Source organism: Dreissena polymorpha, chromosome 15, assembly GCF_020536995.1.
Source record: "Dreissena polymorpha isolate Duluth1 chromosome 15, UMN_Dpol_1.0, whole genome shotgun sequence".
NCBI classification, from domain to species: Eukaryota; Metazoa; Mollusca; class Bivalvia; order Myida; family Dreissenidae; genus Dreissena; species Dreissena polymorpha.
The window spans coordinates 8,522,327-8,546,991 of NC_068369.1; the positions used below are offsets into that span (position 1 = coordinate 8,522,327).

The window sequence follows — 24,665 nt, forward strand, 5'->3', positions numbered from 1 at the left end:
ATATTTGACGTAGCGTACGACATTAACAGACATACGGACGGACAGACGGACGGACGGACAGACGGACGCGGGGTATACCATAATACGTCCCGTCATAGACGGGCGTATAAAAAATTGTTTTCCCCGCAATGTGCACTGCTCTCAGAACAATATTGTTCTCTATTGCTAAATTCCAAAGTCTCCAAACTTGAATGCACAACTGACTGGACCTGGTACCTCCTTGTTTGTTTATGTACTGTACCACTGTTGTATTTTCTGATTTGATCAACACAGTTTTTTTTTAAAATTCTATTGAGAAAATGAGTGAATGTCAAGATTACTGCTTCCATTTCTAAAGAATTTATGTGCCATTTCCTCTGATCTGGAGACCATGAACCCTGTATGCAAGCATTGTTCATGTGTCCCCCATACATTGTCTTTGATGCATCTGTGGTTATTGTTATCTCTGAAGGGGGCTGAACTAACAATCGATCCATTAAAATGTTGACTGGATTTTGCCACCAAACTAGATGTGATTTTAGGTGCCGAGTAAATGGGATGTTCATGCTCAATGAATCCCGAGACAGATTCTAACAAGAGCACCGCCTTGCGGGTGCAGACCGCTCATCTATTTTCTTTTTAAAGGTGAAGGGACTCTCATTTTCAATCACAAAGGAGGGAGGGGTGGAGTGAAGAGCGGTGCATTGTGTGGGGGTGTGGACATTTATTACATTTTCTTCCAAAAATGCGAAAAAAAAGGAAAAAAAAAATCGGGGGTGGCGGGGTGGGGGGTTGGGGGGGTGGGGGGGGGGGATTCTTGGGTGCGATGGTTGGACGGTATTTCAAACATAAAATAATAACAATAAATATTTGTGTTTTTTAACCGTTTCAAAAAAAAAATTGGGGGGGGGGGTGAGGTGGGGGGGGGGTATAGTGTGAGGGTGTGGTGGTCATTTGTGAGATGATCTTAAAAAAAAAAAAAAAAAAAATAGGGGGGGGTTGGGGGGGGGGGCACGGGCGATGGTTTGGGTGGAGTCTATTGTGGTATGTCAGGTAAGAGTAGTTTTGTCAAAGTAACAATCAAATCTAATCATAAATAAAGAAGTTATGGCAATTTTAGAGAAATTTAATAATTTGACCTTGAGAGTCAAGGTCATTCAAAGGTCAAGGTAAAATTCAACTTGCCAGGTACAGTAACCTCATGATAGCATGAAAGTATTTGAAGTTTGAAAGCAATAGCCTTGATACTTAAGAAGTAAAGTGGATCGAAACACAAAATTTAACCATATATTCAAAGTTACTAAGTCAAAAAAGGGCCATAATTCCGTAAAAATGACATCCAGAGTTATGCAACTTTTCCTTTTACTGTACCCTTATGATAGTTTGCGAGTGTTCCAAGTATGAAAGCAATATCTATGATACTTTAGGGGTAAAGTGGACCAAAACACAAAACTTAACCAAACTTTAAATTTTCTAAGTATAAAGGGCCCATAATTCCGTCCAAATGCCAGTCAGAGTTACATAACTTTGCCTGCACAGTCCCCTTACGGTAGTTAGTAAGTGTTGCAAGTATGAAAGCAATAGCTTTGATACTTAAGGAATAAAATGGACCTTAACACAAAACTTAACCAAAATTTTCAATTTTCTAAGTATAAAAAGGGCACATAATTCTGTCAAAATGCACGCCAGAGTTATCTAACTTTGCCTGCCCAGTCCCCTCATGATAGTAAGTAAGTGTACCAAGTTTGAATGCAATAGCATTGATACTTTCTGAAAAAAGTGGACCTAAACGCAAAACTTAACCAAAATTTTCAATTTTCTAAGTATAAAAAGGGCACATAATTCAGTCAAAATGCACGCCAGAGTTATCTAACTTTGCCTGCCCAGTCCCCTCATGATAGTAAGTAAGTGTACCAAGTTTGAACGCAATAGCATTGATACTTTCTGAGAAAAGTGGACCTAAACGCAAAACTTAACCGGACGCCGACGCCGACGCAGACGCCGACGCCAAGGTGATGACAATAGCTCATAATTTTTTTTCAAAAAATAGATGAGCTAAAAACTGAGTAGATGTAACTGAATGGGTCTCATGTAGAGACAAGCATTGGGAATTAACTCTATGCACGATGCCATTAACCCAAGAAGATGAAGAAAATCTCTTGCTTTGACATGACCTGTTGACATTTGATTGATTGCTAACTGAATCTTTAATATCCTGTCTTGTGTTGGAAATATACGACCCTGAATGAAATTGAATAAGGCCCCTATGTACACAATCTCTTGCTGTGGTTGCAAATTGGATTCCAGGTTGACAATGAAACCTAGTGATATAAGAAGATTCAGACATGTGTCCATGTTTGCCAACAACATTTTTCTGGACTGATTTAATGCCATCCAATCGTCCAGATACACTGCCAATCGAGCATTTCAGATTCTCAAATAGGCTGCTTCTGTTGCTACTATTTTGGTAAACACCCTGGGTGCTACTGACGGTCCAAAACACATTACTTTCCACTGGTAACAACAGCCTTGAAAAGCAAATCTTAGAAATTTTCTGTGTTTCGGAATTATTGGCAAATGAAGATATGCATCCCTTAATTCTATTGAAATTGCCCAATCTTTCCGTTTTACCATGTTTATAACCTTTGCTAATGTGTCCATTTTGAAGTGTTTCTTGATCAGATACCCGTTGAGTGGCCTCAAATTTATTACTGGTCTCATTGTTCCATCCTTTTATGGAACTAAGAAAAAGGTACTGTAAAAACCTTGATTTTGTTGATGAACAGGAACCAATTCTATAGAACCTTTTTCTTAAAGACGTGAAATTTCGTTTGTAATAATATGTACATTTTTTGGAGGAACTACTGTCCGTTTTATTCCTGAAAATGTGGGAATTTCTCTGAACTCCAGAGAATATCCCTTTCTTATTATGTCTAACACCCATTTGTCGGTTGTTATTTCTTCCCATTTTGGTAGAAAATATTTGAGGCGACCCCCTACTGGTATCTGATGATTTAGAGACAATCTGAGGCGACCCCCTACCGGTATCTGATGATTTAGAGACAATCTGAGGCGACCCCCTACCGGTATCTGATGATTTAGAGACAATCTGAGGCGACCCCCTACCGGTATCTGATGATTTAGAGACAATCTGAGGCTAACCATATCATTGCTTTTTGGGGATCCGAAAGGATGGAGTTACAGAAACTTACTTCTCTTTTGGTCCCTGACTGCGAGGTACTGAAAAAGACTGCTTCTGCCTATTTTCTTGATTTGCAGAGTATGACAGCTGATAGTTTGGTCTAGGTCGCCCTGACTGATTGTACTGAAGTCTTGGCTTCTTGTAGGTGGACCTAACTGTATCATAAGCATTTGAGACAAATTTTCTCTTAGGTTTATCAAAGACAATCTGAGGCTAACCATATCATTGCTTTTTGGGGATCCGAAAGGATGGAGTTACAGAAACTTCCTTCTCTTTTGGTCCCTGACTGCGAGGTACTGAAAAAGACTGCTTCTGCCTATTTTCTTGATTTGCAGAGTATGACAGCTGATAGTTTGGTCTAGGTCGCCCTGACTGATTGTACTGAAGTCTTGGCTTCTTGTAGGTGGACCTAACTGTATCATAAGCATTTGAGACAAATTTTCTCTTAGGTTTATCAAAGAATTCTGGCGTGATATCATTCAACTGATCTTTCTGTTCTTTCCTGCTCTTAAGCTTAGAATGTAATCCAGAACCAAACACACCCACTGAGGATAAAGGTAAATACTTAACTTTGGAATGAATGTCTTTCAAAATGCTTTAACCGGTATCAGTAACAGCCGCTTTGCATCTTACCAAATGATGAAATGCACCTGCTCTACCGGCTTGATCCAACGCTTTGTTGGACATGTCAAACAAATCACGTACAGTTTGTACAGCTTTATCCATGTTTGTTTCCTCAGATTTCAAAATTGACAATAAATTTCCCAATCACTGTTGCATGTAGCATGTTGCAACAATGTTTTAAACGAGAAGCTAACTTACCTTGATAACTAAGGGTTTCAATAGACTTCAAAGGCTGAGTGCACAATTGCCTACTCTTGCCCCAGCTTTTTGTCATTTTATTGCCATGACGTTTCTGCAACATATGTTCTAATAAATCGTCCAAACAGGGGACATCTAACATGGACTTGCTCTGCTCATGTACAGGAAAGCATACTCTATATTCGTCCTTGTAAGCAGACATTCTGTCAGGAGTGTCAGTTCTCCAAGAATGTGACAGTATGATAATCTGATACTCATCTAGTACTAAACCTGTCCACCCCTCCTTTTTTGAGTGCTCAGAGCCAAACAATTCTGACAGCATGTTTCGTGTTTCAGGGTTTGTATACTGTTTAAACTGACCACTGTCAGTAGAACAAACAGAAATATCAGAATGAACTGAGATGCTTTCCTCACAAAGACCGAGCAAATCTCGTCTTTCTTGATCCCGAGGATGAAGGGACAAAATATCATCAGAAACGATGTCTTTGTCAATACAATTATTCAAACTTATCAATTGACGGGGTCTACTCACCGAAACAGTATCCCCGGAAACGGCTCTCAGCTGGGCTGATCCCACTGTTGGCTGTTTATTTGCACTATTCAGCGAGGCCGAACCCCCTGATAAATGTGCAATTTCTAGTGACTGAAGAATTTTTTCAACATTGGAATCAAACCTTGCTTCCATATCCGAAATTTTCTTATCCAAATCACGAACATTCGGTTTCGAAGAAGCACGTGTTTTCGAAACTGACGAAGTAGATTTAGGTGTGAATTGCCATGTTCCTGTGAATTACAATCATCCACCACATGGAGCAATGCTTCCGCCATGGTTCAATACTAAAAACCACTTTTAAACTTTACAAAATAAGTCCAAATATTCTAACGAATTGTAAGACTAAAAAGCACGTCCGACCGTTTTCACGCTAAAAGAAAAACTGATTGGCGTATGCGTATTCACGCCGATCGTGATCAAGCAGACGTTTGCCGTATTTATGTCGTAAATTAGCAAGCGTTTGAGCGAGTCTGACCGAAACACGGAAGTAATTACCGGTATCCTATATGTAAACAAAGTATGACTGGTAAGTTTAACAAATGAATTGAAATTGGCTTTTTGCTAAGAATAGGCTTTCTTTAAACAGAAAATATCATAAAAATTGAATATGTCATCCCTGGTTAACCTGTGTGGACAGCACAGGCTAATCTGAGACGACACTTTACACACATGCATTTTTCACAGAACACGGTTCATATAATTTGGTACATACTTGAAGGCTAAGTTACAAATATCGCAGACCCAGTTCTTCTCTTCTGCAATTGAAACCTGAAAAGCATTTGGTCATTAATATTATGCAATATTCATGACTTAAATGGCTATCTCTTATGCATAGATTTATACATTGTTCAAGAAAAACATAAATATCTTAGTCACATAAGGGTAAAAATGGGTCTTACGCCAAGAGCTACTCTGTCTTACAAGACAATGAAACCTTTATCTTTATTGCAAACAGGGTGGCTCTTGGGGATATTCTGGCTCATACGGCCCAAGAGACATTTTCTAATTACTAATTTTATATAAACACAACTAGAAAATCATTATGCTGTAGGGCAACAATCTCAAGATAATTTTATTAAGCAGTAAATAAACTGTGTTCCCAAAGACATTTCTTCTGTCAAATTATTTAAAGCTTGCAAAGATTTAGCACTAAAATAACAAACCAAAACATATATGACTGACACAGTCACTCCAATATACCCCTTCGATCTTCATAGTGAGTATAGTAATCATTAGACAAACAGAAAGTCAGAGTAGACTTTTTATGGAACTTGGTAAGTATAAAGTGTCAACCCAGATTAGCACAGGCTAACCAGGGACAACACTTTCTGCTTTTATGGTATATTTTGTTAAGAGTAAGTCTCTTCACAGCAAAAATCCAGTTAAGGTGTTAAGTGTTGTCCCTGATTAGCCTATGCGAACTTCACAGGCTAATTAGGGTAAACACTTTACGCACTCATTAAGCCCCATTTTCCCAGAGCGAGACTCAACTGTTAAAATGCCAGCAGATCAAAGACTTCCTCCTCAATCACCTCTTCCTGGTTAAACATCACTATCATAGAAGTTGCCTCACTGGCTTCTTGTCTAGAAACACCCGTTACCTCTTTCTTCTTTCCATGCGCAGGCTGATTCTTCTTTGTTGCAGTATTGGGATCGCTGTGATGATTCATAATATGCTCTCGCAAGTGATCAATTCGACAAAACGACTTCTTGCAAAGCTCACACTGGTGTTTCGATACTCTTGTGTGGATGAATTCATGCCGGGCCAGATCAGATTTAAGATGGAAGGATTTCGCGCAGTGCGCACATTTATGCTGTGCTTCCCTGTGCCTTTTCTTGTGTTCGTTGAAGCTCGAGACACGTCTGAATACCTTCCCGCAGATGTCACACACGTAGGGCATGTTATAAGGAAAGTGTTCTCTGTAGTGGTTGCCCAGACTTTGTTTAGTGCTGAAAAAAAGTTCCAAGTAATAAAACCAAGCTGTTAAAAGGAACAAAAATACAGTCAATGCCATTTATTTCCTGTTGTTTTGATTGTAATGAGAATAAAATGTCCTATAACGGTGATTTTTATCGTTCTTTTTTAATTTTGTTTGTTTACATGATTTTTTAAGAGTAATTGGTTATGCCTGAAAGTGCCCACTGCCCACCTCAAAGCAGAGCGAGAATGGTGGGTTACCAGTACTTAACCCTTTACCACTTAGATATGTATTTAAGAATAATTGGTTATGCCTGAAATTACCCACTGCTCACCTCAAAGTAGAGCGAGAATGGCCATAGAAATAATTTGAGCCTCACACTGGAAAAACTCGGTTTAATGCATATGCATAAAGTATGATTCCAGATTAGCCTGTCGTCTTCACAGGCTAATCATATGCAACACTTTCCGTCTATACTTAATTTTTTGTTTGTTTTAAACAAACAATTCCATAAAAGCAGACAATGTTGTCCCTAATTAGCCCATGAGACTTATCAAGCTTATCTGGAATTTATCATACATGCATTAAGCTCCATAAGCACGGTTGTCGTGTTAAAATTTAAGCTGTATTTAGTCAAAATTTTTATCAGTTACGTAGAAGTACATGTAGCCAAGCTATGTAAAAAAGTTTATTCTAACACGGCACGTGACCTGTTTTCTAAAGACAAAGAAGGAAATAAAGCGTGGGTTATTCTGCAATAACTTATGGGCAGAGCTTAATGTTTCGAAAATAGTTCCGAATAAATAAAGAAAATATTGCAGTAAAATGCACGTGCTTAAACCCGCTCTAAAAGAAATGTAATAAATGTAGCATGTATATAAGTGTAATGAAACAACTAATTGTATATTTGGTGATTATTGGCATAGCCACGCATACAAAGAATGTTATTTGTTAGGAAACATAATTCAGAAAACATTTATAGCATGTCAGCTTTTCAGTAGCATCAATAAACGTGACGTAATTAAGTTTCTATGATTGTTGTTTTCAATGAAAGTGACGTCAGTTGCAAAATATTTATGAATGAAAACGACGTCATATGTTTGTACAATTCAATGACGTCACTAAATAGTGAACTTTGTACTAAGAAGGGCAGGGTATTGAAAAATATAGTTCACGTCCTAAAACTTGAACCAAATCAATTAGAATCGTGTTAGAATCGAAATAATATTTTTCTATGATGGTTTGTTGTGGAATAACCCACAGTAAGTTGTATAGATGCGTGTTATCAAATCACTCGTGCTTTGCACTCGTGATTTAATTCCTACGCATCTATACTCCTTACTGTGGTTTATTCGACAACAAACCATGATAGAAATATATTATTTCTTAATTAAAAGTTGGGTAAAGGAACAGTTTATGGGAAAGAAAGTGTTTTAGAAAATGATTAACCACAAAAGTTACAAAATGCACTTAAAAAGGGCAAGGATGGAAAGCTTATGTTTTATTTTAAATTTCTATATCAAATGAGTTTCTTAGTTAAACAACTGTAATTCATGTAATAAAGCAAAGTAATTTCATTTACCATTAAATATTGCAAAATTAATTATATTACATGTAACCCTTTCCCCATCAGAAGCAAAGTGACAATGGCTTTTGCAACCAGCATAAAAGCAGAACTGCCTGCAAGTATCTCGCAGTCTGTTCAGGTTGTATGCTGTTTGCTGGTCATCATTACCTTAAGGTTGGAAATGAAGTCTTTAAAACTTGATTCTAGTAAAGAAATTTTTAATTTAATTAGATTGTCTAAGGGACTACAAACCAATCAAAGTGAGTTTATAAGGGGTAAAGGGTTAAATGAAAAATTCAACACAATTAATTTGAAAAGAATTTAACAGTTGTAAGCGTTGACTGGGTGATTGACCTTCACACACTCAATAATTAAGCCACACTCTGTGAAAAGGGGGTTTAATGCATGTGCATAAAGTGTCGTCCCAGATTAGCCTGTGCAGTCAACACAGGCTAATCATGGACGACACTTTCTGCCAAAACTGGATTTTTGCTAAGAAGAGGCTTTCTTTAAATAAAAAAAAATATCATGAAAGCGGAAAGTTTCATCGCTGGTTAACCTGTGCAGACTGCACAGGCTAATTTGGGACGACACTTGACTCACATGCATTAAACCCACTTTTCACAGAGCACGGTTCATATAATTTTGTACATACTTGAAGGTTAAGTTACAAATATTGCAGACACAGTTCTTCTCTGTAATTGCAACCTGAAAAGCATTTGGTCATATTATTCAATATTCATGATTTAAATGGTTTACTCGAATGCATAGATAAACAAGAGCAATCAGAAGACAGCGCGCTCGAATTTTCGAGTGCTTGGCAGTATAACATAAGCCATCATGGGGAAATTGTTCATATGCAATAAGGTCAAGGTAATATAGTCATATTCTAACTGGAAGAGGACCATAATTGAAACATATTGATCGCTTATGTTTTAAAGAAGTGGTACATTATACATGTAGATGAGTTCAGGAATCTTTTCCACAATCTATTGAACATTTGTAAAGACATAAAACAAACTAATAAGATTATATTTCAAGTTTGATAGCAAAAGCTTGGGTGGGATGGTTGGACGGTCTTTCAAAAATTAAATAATAACAAGAGATGTGTTTGTCAGAAACACAAAGCCCCCTATTGCACCGCTTTGAAATAAAATTTCAATGTATCATTAGGCAGGTTTAGAAATTATCTCCCTTTTAAAGCTTATTACTTCCGTTGGATTGTATTTTTTGACATTTGACCTTGAAGGATGACCTTGACCTTTTACCACTCGAAATGTGCAGCTTCATGAGATACACATGCATGCCAAGTATCAAGTTGCTATCTTCAATATTGCAAAAGTTATTGCAAAACTTAAATGCAAGGTTCAAGTTTTGGGACAGAATGACAGACAGACAAGGCAAAAACAATATACCCCCGATCGTTCGATCTGGGGGCATAAAAACAAACAAACTATGGCCTCCTTGCTTTCTACGATTCAAACATGGCCATGTACTATTTTTCTCACCAAGTCTTATAAAGTATGGCCATCCATGAAGTGTTACCGCTTATACAGTATTCTCCTCACATAGCATTTCCTCTATTTACTATTAGCCCTGAGAATGACGGTTTTATTTCTCACACAATATGATCCTTCACACAATATTATCTCTCACACGATATTACCCAACTTTTTTTTTTTTCTCTCACAATAATCACTCTCTAAAACATTACTACTCACACACTTTTACCTTTCAGACAATATCACCCCTCACACAGTGATAGCCCTCACACAATATTACCTCATATATTATCATCTCTCAAACATACCTCTCACACAATATTACCTCTCCTATTTTATCATTCCTCACACAGAAATAATTCTCATACAATATCAGCTCTCATATTTTATCATCCCTCACACAGAAATAATTCTCACATAATATTACCTCTCATATATTATCATCCCTCACACAGTAATAATTATCATATAATATCACCTCTCATATTTTATCATTCCTCACACAGTAATACCTCTCACACAATATTTCCTCTCATATTTTATCATTCCTCACACAGAAATAATTCTCACATAATATTACCTCTCATATATTATCATCCCTCACACAGTAATACCTCTCACACACTATTACCTTTCAGACAATATCATCTCTCACGCAGTAATACCCCTCACACAATATTACCTCTCATATTTTATCATCCCTCACACAGTAATACCTCTCACACAATATTACCTCTCATAAATTATAACATACAGTTGTTTTCGTACACAGTATAACCTGTAACAAAACTTTACCTTTAACACACTATGACCTGTCACACAGTATTACTCTAACACAGTATTACCGTAATTGCTCTATGTTTTCGGACACTTAAAAATAATAAAAAAATTTCTTATCCGAAAACTTAGATACGAAAAATATTCACAAAATACAGGTGTCCAAAAACTTAGAGTCAAAAATTTAAGTGTCCGAAAAAAGCGTCAATTGTTTCAACGACTACCGGTAATAGCACGCGCTTGTAAAATACCATGCCGTATAGTATAAATAACAGTTATATATTTTTGCACTGCATTTTAAATAATTTTAAATGCTTTATTTATTTGACAGAAAGTTACTGCAAGGTTGTACTTTGACCACCAAGTTCAAAGATGAGCATGTGATGTACCGATACTCGCTAGTATGAACCTGTAATTAACGCATTAAAAAAGCAAACTATGAATTCTTTGTTTTGTCATTTCCGATTATTGTTGTCTAACTCCTTCCTTTGTTTGTAAAACTTGCAATAGGGTGCATCACACGTTGAAGCGCTTAGTATTTGTCACAGTTATTTTACTGAGAAGGGTTGGTACAATTTCGGTAGATAATTGAACTGTTAATAGGCACTACCCATGGTAATTGTCACAACGCTTATTTTACTATCAGGCGAAACCATTGTTTAATACCAGCTTACAAGGTTATTTACCCAATAACGCAAATGTAATGGTCCGTTGCCCTCAGGCATGCACCTGCCATGCTTTAAGATGTTAATCTGGTTGTAAAACCCCTTGATCGAAGTGTCATTAGATATCGAAAACAGGACCGAAATTTGGTAAAATAACGCTGTAAAATATATTGTCCGAAAACTTAGAGACATTAATTATGGACGAAAACTCGTGTGTCCGAAAATTAAGAGTCACGAAAAATAATTATTTTTGCTAAAAAAAAGGGGTGTCCGAAAACTTAGAGTGTTCGAAAACATAGAGTAATTACGGTACCTCTCACACAGCATTACCTCACACACAGTATTACCTCTCACTTAAGGTAGCGCACCCATAATGGGCACCTTTCCAAATATAATCTAATGTATTATTTTCTTAATCAGCATCATTTCACTGAACTACATGCACATTTTTAGGAAGGCTTTCTGTGCTTTAAAAAAAATTATACTGATTTTTTCAAAACCAGCCAACACTCGGCTTTTGTCCAGTTTATTTGCACCCCTGGGGTATATGAAAGTTCCGTAATTCATCCAGATTTCCAAATATGGGAATGCAAGTACAGATGCAGTAAAAATGTTTAAAGTTTAAACAAGATGAAATAAGTATTCTTTTACAGACATTTACTTTTTATAACTTGTTATTTATGGAAGAGCGCCATGAAATGGAAGTGGTTTCTGCCCAGTAGAAATTGGGTTTGTTAAAAACAAAAGTGTCATATAATTCAAAATAGTATCATTTAAGTAATATTTTGAACTTAGTTTTTATAGGTACACAATATACACAAAAATACCAAGAAATAGACAGATTTACCGTTTACTTTTTTAAATAACAAGGGCTGTTTGTAAAACATGCATGCCCCCCATATGGGCTGTCAGTTGTAGTGGCAGCCATTGTGTGAATACGTTTTTTGTCACTGTAACCTTGACCTTTGACCTAGTGACCTGAAAATCAATAGGGGTCATCTGCGAGTCATGATCAATGTACCTATGAAGTTTCATGATCCTAGGCGTAAGCTTTCTTGAGTTATCATCCGGAAACCATTTTACTGTGTCAAGTCCCTGTGACCTTGACCTTTGATCTAGTGACCTGAAAATCAATAGGGGTCATCTGCGAGTCATGGTCAATGTACCTATGAAGTTTCATGGTCCTAGGTGTAAGCATTCTTGAGTTATCATCCGGAAACCATTTTACTGGTTCGAGTCAACTTGACCTTTGACCTAGTGACCTGAAAATCAATAGGGGTCATCTGCGAGTCATGATCAATGTACCTATGAAGTTTCATGATCCTAGGCGTAAGCTTTCTTGAGTTATCATCCGGAAACCATTTTACTGGTTCGAGTCACCGTGACCTTGACCTTTGACCTAGTGACCTGAAAATCAATAGGGGTCATCTGCTAGTCATGATCAATGTACCTATGAAGTTTCATGATCCTAGGCGAAAGCGTTCTTGAGTTATCCGGAAACCAGTTTACTGGTTCGAGTCACCATGACCTTGACCTTTGACCTAGTGACCTGAAAATCAACAGGGGTCATCTGCGAGTCATGATCAATGTACCTATGAAGTTTCATGATCCTAGGCGTAAGCCTTCTTGAGTAATCATCCGGAAACCATTTTTCTGTGTCAAGTCACCGTGACCTTTGACCTAGTGACCTGCAAATCTATAGGGGTCATCTGCAAGTCATGATCAATGTACCTATGAAGTTACATGATCCTAGGCGTAAGCGTTCTTGAGTTATCATCCGGAAACCATTTTACTGGTTCTAGTCACCGTGACCTTTGACCTAGTGACCTGAAAATCAACAGGGGTCATCTGCCAGTCATGATCAATGTACCTATGAAGTTTCATGATCCTATGCGTAAGTGTTCTTGAGTTATCATCCGGAAACCATTCAGTGGATGGAACGACCGACGGACCGACCGACATGTGAAAAAAAATATACCCCCTCTTCTTCGAAGGGGGGCAAAAAAATTAAAATGCAACATGCATGATTCGTATTTTCAGCAGTGAATCACCCAATTTAGCCATAACGTTGTTTTAATTTTCAAAATTGAAAAATGTGCATACATATTTTACAATAAACGTAGCTTATACTGGTCGTGTACGTAATTCCGGCCTGTACGTAAAAAATCGGCCACCTGTGTTTAATCATTTTCATGATCTCAACACACATGTTTTGATGACTTTTAGAACAATAAACTTGAAAACCAATCCTTATCTCAATATTTTGCAAATTAAAGAGGCATATGACTGTAAACGTTTGCATTAAAATGTCTCAAATATAACACAAGATATTTCTCTCATGGGAAATGTGACGTCATTATCCATTGCAAAAATTATATTCATATAAGAAACAAATATATTTGATAAAATTATTATTATTTCTATCTGATAAACTTTAATTAAGGTATTTTCAATTAATTGTATAATAAAAGCTGCGCCATGAGCGCATGATACGCCCGTCGTTCGCCAATGAAGTAGTAAGGTAATAAATAACCCTTTGAATCATTTTTTTACTTCAGTTTATTTGTATTTGAATACATGGTTTATTTTATAAGTACATGAGCATGGAAATCACGAAATTTTGACGAACAAAGTCCCATAACTCTGGAACGACAATTCAGAATTCCGTCAAAAACGAAAGGGGATCAGGGTTTATCAATATTAAGATTGTGTTGAAATTTGAAAAAAATCCATCGAAGGATATTTGAGCTACAGTAGGACATTCAATGAAATCACGAAATTTTGACGAACAAAGTCCCATAACTCTGGAACGACAATTCAGAATTCCGTCAAAAACGAAAGGGGATCAGGGTTTATCAATATTAAGATTGTGTTAAAATTTGAAGAAAATCTGTCAAAGGATATTTGACGTAGCGTACGACATTAACAGACGGACGGACGGACGGACGGACGGACGGACGGACAGACGGACGCGGGGTATACCATAATACGTCCCGTCATAGACGGGCGTATAAAAACATATATTTAAAACAAAAAAATCAGGACCTAAATATAAACTTTTAATATATAAATTACCTCCCTTGATTTGAATATTAATAGTTTACATGTTGTAAAATAAAATATAAGCGTTTACTAAAAATCTACAAAAAGTCAACTTTTTAAACAAAATGTTTTTACTTTCTTAGCTATGTTAGTAAAAATTGATTAAAACTATTAAAAATAAATATTTTTTATGAATTTGCAGTTCCCCATTAACCGTGCAGGCCTGTTAATATTTATTAAAATAGGTAGGGGGAGTAACTGGTTTAATAATGTCGCATATTTTTTAAGTTTCAAGTCAAAAATTTTGTTTGTGTAAACCTTTACTAATACTCTTAAAATTAGGACATTCGTCTAAAGATATTGCTTTGTAATTGTACCTGCAGATTAAACTGAAAAGTGGCCGATTTTTTAGGTACAATTGCCCTACGAAAATTGATAGTTTATATGTCATTAATTTCTGTTCATAAAAGTAACTGATCTAATTCTATTGAAATTTTCATGCTAGGTGAGTTTTGAACCCAGGATTATATATGTGAAGTTTAGTTTAAACCAGTTGCCTAAAACAAAAGATTTTGTTAAAATAGTCCCAAAAGTGGCTGGAATTATGTACACGACCAGTATGCTTTATTAAATCAACTTATGTTAGAAAATAAATAAAAATGCATCGCAAAAAATATGCGTTGTCGGCAGGATTCAATTCGCACTTGAAAATCCCAAAAGATATTGAGTCTATCGCCTTAACAATTCGGATATGGCAACTTTACATAAGCTCTTCAATCTTCAAAGAAATCGGGGAAAACCATTATGGGTGCGCTACCTTAATATCAGGACTCATTCAATATTAGCCATTATACAATACTAAATCTCACTCAATATTACCTCCTGATTGTCCGTTTCAGATTTTCCCCCTGCAGCATCCTGAGCTGTCTCACTCTGTTCCACATTGTCACTGGAGTCATGCGATGTCTTCCCATAATGCTCTACAGCCTGGTTAGTGTCCTCTGTTTCCTCCTGCTCATCTGCATCTTGGTTTTCATCTGCTATGGTTGGCTTATCCTGCGTTCAAATAAATATCTGCTTGCCAGTTTTAACAAAACAATAAGATGACAGTAGCATTTTGTAAGTACTATGTAAGTTATATAATTATTATTTTTACCTGACAGTCGTATATCCATTTCTCAGCCTACAACAATTACGAAATTGTAATTAATGGTGTCTGTCTTGCTGGCAGGTCATAAGTTCAATCCTAACAGGTTGAGGTTTCAATTTTTTTTTCCATACCCCGGAAAATTCAGCGTAAAACAATTTATTCTAGCCAGGAAATTAACCTAAGAGTTCTTAAACATAAACCCCAAATTTTGCGCAATTAAATCTAAGTCAATACTTTAAAACTAAAATGAAAGTGTACCTGAGGTGTAAATCCTTGCTCCTCTTTTCCCTCCTCTTCGTTTCTGTTGGGGTCTGTGTCTGTCTGTTCATCTGTTGGGTTGTCAACCTCCTCACCCTCTGGTCTGTCTTCATCCTGGACACAAGGTTGTAAGTATGCCTCACTTTTAATTGGTCAATAGTATTCATATGAGCTCGACAGGAAATATTTTGATATGTTCACTTCTTCATTGTTGCTACAATTACTGCATGGGCATTATTTTGTTAAGTTGCCTACCGATGTTAGTTAAGTTTAAAATTAGTTATTTAAGCTAAATTCCTTGCATGAGGCTGCATTACTTTAGGACCTGGACTGTGGTTCAAATGTTGAATTATAGCTGCAATTTCTAATTATTTAGTTGTTATTGAAAGATTTGCAATGTTAGTGTGGTCTTGGTTAGTTCCGGGAAGAAGCCAGAGAACCCAGAGGAAATCTCATCTGTTTGGTATGGTGACCACCAACCAAACTCACATGCTTACAGGCTTGGAGATCAAACCCTGGTCCCCTAAGTGAGAAGCGTGTGTACCGAACACTGCGCTAACAGGAAAGCCTTAACAAAATAGTTAAATTTATTCATTCAATTCATCCAATCACACTAACATATTTCTGTTCCTGATCACCAGCTGTCTCCTCCCTCATCTCATGCTCTACATTGTCTTCCGGTTCCTCGGCTGGTGGGGGCTGTGTCTCTTCCTCATCTTTACCTGTTATGACTAGCAAGTAGGAGGTATCTGAGACTCGTTCTGGGAAACTGGACCGAATTCAAGTGCTTTAAGTGTTGTACCAGATAAGCCTGTGCAGTCTGGCATGACACTTTACTCACACGCATTATGCCAAGTTTTCCCAGGACATGGCTTATGTATGAAGAGTGTACAAAAAATACAGAGCACAACAGCTTACAGACAAATTTCACACAGAGCTCAACAATGCCTGTGGTATTGAAGGTAATAATTCACTTGACATAGATTGTATGCCCCCCAACAATGTTCATTAAATTGAGTGAAAATCAAATAAACATTGTTGGAAATAAAATAACTGAACATTATTAACCAACTGACCTTCCAACGAAAAGACTGACATAAGTAAATCTATTTATACTTAGGCACCAAGAACAGGTTCTTCCCTCAATACAAACTAAAGTGTCTCTTTATACCAACCAAAGGCTTTCAATTCAATCAAGCTTAACAACATAGGCTTCAAATAATATCTTTGACAGCAAAACAAATAAACAACTCAACCTGTAATACCAAAAATATATTTGGATTACAGTGTGCTTTTTTGTTCAAATTTGGGGCCTGTAGAAGGACCCATCCCAAATTTAAAAGGTATACATTTTTCCCATATGGGACCTTAAAATTCCCAATTGAATTTTCTAAAAAAAATAATTCTCAACACTTAGTTCATCCCCCATCAAGCTCTAATTGAACCATTGTTAATATAATATTGAAATCTCTTTTATTCTCATTTTTAAACATTTGTTAGCCAAAAAAAAACACCACATATCCCAATTTAAGTCCAAACAACTCGAGTTTTCCCAATCCAAATGGACTTGGCCCTATTCCCAAAATGATATAAAAAAACACAATGTCTGTTAGAACATACACAAAACTAGGGTAAGTTGGCTTAGCGAAAACTTTTTCATCGTAATAATAATCATATTAAGTTTATAAATGTGACTTTTTCATACATATTTATGTGTCTCTCATGTAAATACAAACTCACCAGAGCCATCATCAACAGCAAACTCCTCGTCCTTCCCTTCCTGGTCCTCATCGTTGTCAAGGTTAAGGTCGTCAGGCAGATCCAGATCATCAGGTGCTTGCTGCTTCTCCTGCTTCCCGTGATACGGATCATCGTCGTAGTCCAGATGAATGATACAGATGATTTGAATTAACACAAGTCAAAAAAGAAGCAACCAATTCTTTCTAACCAGTACTTAGCATTTACTCTCGTATCAGTTAACAAGCATTCTCTTAATAACAGACCGAAACAAGAGATGTATTTGTCAGAAACACAATGCCCCCAACTGCGCCGCTTTGAATTAATTTTTTTTTTATTATATCCCTTTAAAAAATATTACTTCCCTTGTGAAAATGATCCGTACCTGCCAAATGATCTCCCTTTACAGCTTGTTACTTCCCTTGGACTTTGTTTTATTTACCTTTGACCTTGAAGAATGAATTTGGCCTTTCACCACTCAAAATGTGCAGCTCCATGAGATATGCATGCATGCCAAATATCGAGTTGCTATCTTAAATATTGCAAAATTTGACCTTGACCTTTCAAGGATTACCTTGACCTTTCACCACTCAAAATGTGCAGCTCCATGAGATATGCATGCATGTCAAATATCAAGTTGCCATCTTCAATATTTCAAAATTTGACCTTTGACCTATACCTTTGACCTTGAAGGATGACCTTGACCTTTCAGCACTCAAAATGTGCAGCTCCATGAGATACGCATGCATGCCAAATATCGAGTTGCTATCTTCAATATTGCAAAATTTGACCTTGACCTTTGACCTTGAAGGATGACCTTAACCTTTCACCATTCAAAATGTGCAGCTCCACGAGACACAAATGTTAAAGTTTTCGGACGGACGGACAGAGCCATATATTTTACCTTTGACCTTGAAGGACGACCTTGACCTTTCACCACTCAAAATGTGCAGCTTCATGAGATACACATGCATGCCAAATATCAAGTTGCTATCTTTAATATTGCAAATGTTATGACTAACGTTAAATTTTTAGGACGGACGCACAGACTGTTTACACAGCATATTCTGATTAAATGTTCTCTTTTCTATGTTCCATGGAACAGTTAACACAGCATATTGTGATGAAATGTTCTCTTTTCTATGTGCCATGGAACAGTTTACACAGCATTTTTGTATGAATGAACTTGTAATCACTGTGCTGCAGTACAAGTGTATATACTTATCAGAATACAACTTAATTTAATACATGAACTGACACTTATAATTGAAATAAGTATAACCTTAATTAGGATTAAATAGTATGCATCAAAACTTGAAAGTAACATCTTTCAGCGTCAAAACATACTTAAATAGTATATTTTTAATTCATTTATCATAAAATAACTTAAAAACAGAGCTATAATTGTCAAGCATTTCAAAGACATACAAATACATACTTTATATATCACAAAAAATGATCTTGCATTTAAAAAAAAAGAAAAAAGAATAAAAACATCATTTTTCAGATAATACACATCAATTAAAAAAAATCATACAAATAAGGTTGTTTTTTTTTGGAAGATACACTTAAATCTACATTTAAAAGCAATATACATGTACAATGCTGGCAACTGCATAAGGAATTAAGTACAGAACAGAAGTGTATTACAATATTAAAGTGATGTGAAGATTTAACAATTTTGTCTAGAAAACAAAACAAAAACCACAACAAAACATGCTCAAATATGCAAAAGGACAATATCTTCAAGTATATGGAATATGCTTTAAATCTACTACGTGATTTAACACAATAATTTTAATTACAAACAAGCCAATTCGTTGAATTGATATCCCCGCCTATTTCAAAATTTTGTAACAGACAAATGTATTCTTTTGCTGGGATAATGAGCCTTTGCCAGGGAAAATGAGGCTAAATGCATAAGTGTAAAGTGTCGTCCCAGACAAGCACAGGCCAATCAGGGACAACACTTTCTGCTTTTAAAGGTATTTTTTGTTAAGAAGTCGCTTCACTGTCAAAATCAAGTTTAGGTGTTAAGTGTCCTCCCTGATTTGCCTTTGCAGACTTCACATGCTAATTGGGGACAACACTTAACACACATGCATTAAGCCCCATTTTCCCAGAGCAAGGCTCGACTTTTAAAATGCCAGCAGATCAAAGACTTCCTCCTCAATCACCTCTTCCTGGTTAACCATCACTATCATAGAAGTTGCCTCACTCGTCTCTCGTCTAGAAACACCCGTAACCTCTTTCTTCTTCCTTCGCGCAGGCTGATTCTTCGTAGTTTCACTAAAGGGGGAGCTGTGATGTTTTTTAACGTGCTCACGCAAGTGATCAATTCGACAGAACGACTTCTGGCAAAGCTCACACTGGTGTTGGGAAACTCTAGTGTGGATGAATTCATGTCGGGCCAGGTCTGATTTAAGATGGAAAGATTTCGTGCAGTGCGCACATTTATACTGTGCCTCCCGGTGCCTTTTCTTGTGTTCGTTGATGCTCGAGATACGCTTAAATGCCTTTCCGCAGGTGTCACACACGTAGGGCCTGTTGACGGGAAAGTGACTCTTGTAGTGGTTGGTCAGTCTGCGTTTAGTGCTGAAAATAAAAGTCTCAAGTAATATTGTCAGCTGTTTTAAAAGGAGATAAAATACACTGAATGCTATTAATTTCTTCTTGTTTTGAGTGTAAGGAGAACACATTTCCTATTTCAGTGATTTTAAAAGTTCCTTTTAAATTGTGTTTGTTTTTCTGATTTTTTAACCCTTGACCACTCAGAAATGCAATTAAGAGTTATTGGAATCGCCTGAAATTGCCCACTGCCCACCTCAAGGTAGAGCAAGAATGGTGGGTTACCAGTACTTAACCCTTTACCACTTAGATATGTATTTAAGAGTAATTGGTTATGCCTGAAATTACCCACTGCCCACCTCAAAGTAGAGCGAGAATGGCCATAGAAATAATTTGAGCCTCACACTGGGAAAACTCGGTTTAATGCATGTGCATAAAGTATGATTCCAGATTAGCCTGTGCCGTCTTCACAGGCTATTCACATTCCATCTAGACTGACATTTTTTGTTTGTTTTAAACAAACAATTCCATAAAAACGAAAAATGTTGTCCCTAGTTAACCTGTGAGGACTTCACAGGCTTATCTGGAATTTATCATGCATGCATCAAGCCGTGTCAGCTCAGTTTTTTGGAAGACCAATACAATTTAAGCCAGTCCCTAGGGTTAATTGGTTCTTAAGCCGTATTAAGTCAACAATTTTATCAGTGATATAGAAATACATGTAGCCATGTAATGTAATAATAAAGGTTGTTAAAAGTTGGGTAAATGAACAGATTGTGGGAAAGACAGTGTTTTCGAACAATATTTACCACTAAAGGTACACAATTCCGCTAAATAGGGGAAGGATGGAAAGTTATTTCATTCACCATTTTATATTCCAAAATGAATTATATTAAATGTAAACCTTTCCACATCAGAAGCAAAGTGAAAGGGCTTTTGCAACCAGCATAAAACCAGAACAGCCTGTGAGTAACTCGCCGTCTATTTAGGTTGTATGCTGTTTGCTGCTTATAAGTATCTTAAGGTTGGAAATGAAGTCTTTAAAACTTAATTCTAGTAAAGAAAATTTTAATTTAAAGGGGCCTTTTCACAGATTTTGGCATTTTTTAACTTATTCATTAAATGCTTTATATTGATAAATGTAAACATTGGATCGTAAAAGCTCCAGTAAAAAATCAAGAATAAAATTAAAAAAAGGAAAAGAACATTGCCCGGAGCAGGTTTCGAACCAGTGACCCCTGGAGTCCTGCCAGAGTCCTGAAGTAAAAACGCTTTAGCCTACTGAGCTATTCCGCCGAGTACACATATTTGACGTATTTTATACCTTATATAAGCAATCTTCGTAGTTTCACAAAATTTAACGACAAAAACAGAACTCTCCAAATTATTCAATCGTTTCGCGTTGCAACGCTTTATAATTTTTAGGTTTTAAAATCGTCAAAAGATGCATATAATGGCTATATTGGACCATGGTAAATGTTCAGTATTACTGTTTCCTCACAAATATCATAAATAAAACGAAAATTTGCGAATCTGAAACAATTTTTTTCAATTTTGTCAATTTACCAAAGCGTGAAAAGATCCCTTTAATTAGATTGTCTAAGGGATTGCAAACCCATCCAAGTCCATTCATGAGGGGTAAAGGTTTAAATGAAAAATTAAACCTAGAGTTAAACATAATTTTGCAGTTGTTTGCCTTTACTTGATGATTGACCTACACACTCAATAATATGGGCCATGTTTTTTTTAAAAGGGTTATAATAAATATGTGTAAAGTGTCATCGCACATAAGCCTGTGCAGTCAGCACAGGCTAATTAGGGACAAAAATGTCCGCCCAAATTGGATTTTTGCTGTATTTTCTTTAACATAAAATATAATAAAATCGTAAAATGTCGTCCCTGGTTAACCATTGTGGACTGCACAAGCTAATCTGGGACGACACTTTACACCTACAACCTATTTTTCACAGAGCACGGTTCACATAATTTGGTACATACTTGAAGGCTAAGTTACAAATATCGCAGACACAGTTCTTCTCTTCTGCAATTGAAACCTGAAAAGCATTTGGTCATTAATATTATGCAATATTTATGACTTAAATGGTTAACTCTTATGCATAGATTTATACATTGTACAAGAAAAACATAAATATTTGAGCTACCTCAGGGCAAAAATGGGTCTTACGCCAAGAGCTACTCTGTCTGACAAGACAATGAAACCTTTATCTTTATTGGAGACAGGGTGGCTCCTGGGGATATTCTGGCTCATACGGCCTAAGAGACATTTTCTCATTACTAGTTTTATATAAACACAACTAGAAAATCATTATGCTGTAGTCAACAATCTCAAGATAATTTTATTAAGCAGTAAATAAACTGTGTTCGTTTCAAGACATTTCTTCTGTCAAATTATTTAAAGCTTGCAGAGATTTAGCACTAAAATAACAAACTGAAACATATATGACTGACACAGTCACTCCAATATACACCTTCGATCTTCATAGTTAGTATAGTAATCATTAGACAAACAGAAAGTCAGAGTAGACTTTTTATGGAACTTGGGAACTACCTCTTTAGCTGCAACCTCACAGGTTCTCAAATCAGAACTGGTTCCTGGGCCATCTTCAGGTTTCTGTTTTATTACATTCAGGTTCTCATGCCATGCCATGTGATCGCGCCACTTCTTGAGTCTTGCAAACGATGTCCCACAAATATGACACATGTGTTGGCCCACCCTGGTGTGAGTGAATTCATGTCGAGTCAGGTCAGACTTCAGGTAAAAGGATCGCTCACACTGGCCGCATTTATATGGCCTCTCTTTGTGGGTCAGTCTGTGCAGGTATAGGCTATTTCTCCAGCTGAAGTTTTTCCCGCAGGTATCGCAGACGTAGCTTTTATCACAGGGAAAGTGTCGCTTGTAATGCTCAGATAACCTGAGTTTGGACCTGCAGTACATGAACGCATTACAGCTGATTACAGTGAGCCATGTTCTACGAAAACTGGGCTTAATGCAACTGCTTAGTGTCACCCAAAGGGCCAACCAAGATGCGTAAAATACACACGAAAAAAAAGAAAATACGCATGACTTAAAATTTTGTTGAGTAAAAAAACTCCCAGCTGGCTCAATTAGGATTACGCATCGTGTGCAATTTCAATGCGTATTAGCCGTTTATACATGCATACAAATTCTTAATTCATGTAAATATGACTGGTCATTTTGTCCACACCGGTATAAACGTAGAGACATCACCATCTACGTATAGAATGTGATTTCCGACTTAATTTCCTCCTCAGTCAGAATGGTATCATTTCATTTCGGTCCCCGATAAAGGCCGATGTTGACACAATGGGCTCCCCGCTGCATTTTTTAGAATCGATTTACGCTTATGGTGAAAACATTTGACATCACATTCGATAAAACCCAAATCTCCCAACTTTAAGCACATAATTTTTGCTAACAGTTCATCTCTGGTGTGGCACTATATAAGCCAAGGGCAAAAAAAAAACAGAAAAACTGTTAAATAAAACAAAAGTGATTGCTTTACAGCGATTTTTTTTTCCTATTGGATAAAGTACCCGTACCAGTCCAATTGGGAAAAATTAAGTCGTGAAAACCTAAAAATTGGAAAAAATCATGTCGTGAAAACCTTGTAATTTGGGAAAAATCACGTCGTGAAATCTTCAAATTGGGAAATTAGTTTACATGTATTTGATTTTTTGCCAACAAATACCTTAAAATTGAGAAATTTGTATTTTTTCCCAGATTGGGAATGTGCCATTTTCCAGAACTTTACAAAGAATGAAAAAAATCGCTGCTTTATTGTGTACAAGATTGCTTGTTGTAGCGAGTTAACACTACGTGTACAATTTATTATTAATTCTGATCCTTTGAACATAAATACTCCATAAAACTAGAAATGGCGCGGCAGAGGCCGACGCGTATCCCCACGCCACATGTTTGACCCAGGGGCGCCCCAGGGTTGGTAATGGGGCCATGCATAGTTGAGATTGACCGTATTGTCATAAGAGAAGTTCAGTATCAATTTAGAGTGACTTGGTGTAAAAACGAAGAAATTATAGTAAAAGGCAATTTTGGATGGGCGAGGCCTATGTGGGCGGGGTGCCCCAGGGTTGGTAATGGGGCCATACATAGTTGAGATTGACCGTATTTTCATAAGAGAGGTTCAGTATCAATTTGAAGTAAATCAGTGTAGAAATGAAGAAATTATAGTAAAAAGGCAATTTTGGGTGTGCGTGGCCTATGTGGGCGGGGCACCCCAGGGTTGGTAATGGGGCCATGCATAGTTGAGATTGACTGTATTGTCATAAAAGAGGTTCAGTATCAACTTGAAGTGAATCAGTGTAGAGATGAAGAAATTATAGATCAGAACAGAACATAAAGTTTATTTACGACTTAAGCATATACAGCTCATCGTCACAATGACAATATAGTAATCAATACACATAAATACTCATGCGTCAAAATAACAACAATTGTGTTTATGCATTTTACTAATATATGAATTTGGTGAGAATGTAATATGTAAGAGAAGGCTCTTTATTAATTTTTAACAAAGTTAAATGGATGTAAAAATCCGTAATCGATTGAGAAGAGAAAAATAATGCGGTTAGATACTATATACAAAATTCCAATTCTGGTGAAAAAAATTATCTATATATTTTCGGCTCTAAGTTTAAATGCTTTAATACAGAAATTAGCAAGACGTATCAGTATAGATTTTCTAGTCTCATTCAATAATTGTAAAAATTTAAACATAATTGGTCTTCTTCTGTAATCATCAGGTATAAATGTATTTCTAAAATTATCATACAACAGTAAAAGGCAATTTTGGGTGGGTGTGGCCTATGTGGGCGGGCGCCCCAGGGTTGGTAATGGGGCCATGCATAGCTGAGATTGACCGTA

At 36.6% G+C, this 24,665-nt stretch overlaps 1 protein-coding gene across 4 annotated transcripts in view; it reads right to left on the minus strand.

Annotated features, from left to right (window-relative positions):
* LOC127861072 (uncharacterized) overlaps positions 1–24,665 on the minus strand; it is an 81,658-nt gene that overhangs the window by 5,893 nt on the left and 51,100 nt on the right. For 2 of the 4 annotated variants that reach the window (XM_052399439.1, XM_052399438.1), the window contains exons 10-19: positions 22,311–22,686; positions 21,740–21,795; positions 19,351–19,768; positions 17,177–17,285; positions 16,055–16,167; positions 15,437–15,550; positions 14,908–15,084; positions 8,698–8,750; positions 6,158–6,506; positions 5,269–5,324 (exon numbers count right to left, since the gene is read on the minus strand). In XM_052399439.1, the coding sequence (XP_052255399.1) occupies positions 5,269–5,324; positions 6,158–6,506; positions 8,698–8,750; positions 14,908–15,084; positions 15,437–15,550; positions 16,055–16,167; positions 17,177–17,285; positions 19,351–19,768; positions 21,740–21,795; positions 22,311–22,686 (1,821 nt within the window). The remainder of the gene's footprint in view (positions 1–5,268; positions 5,325–6,157; positions 6,507–8,697; positions 8,751–14,907; positions 15,085–15,436; positions 15,551–16,054; positions 16,168–17,176; positions 17,286–19,350; positions 19,769–21,739; positions 21,796–22,310; positions 22,687–24,665) is intronic. The other 2 variants (XM_052399440.1, XM_052399441.1) reach the window with 2 other exon arrangements.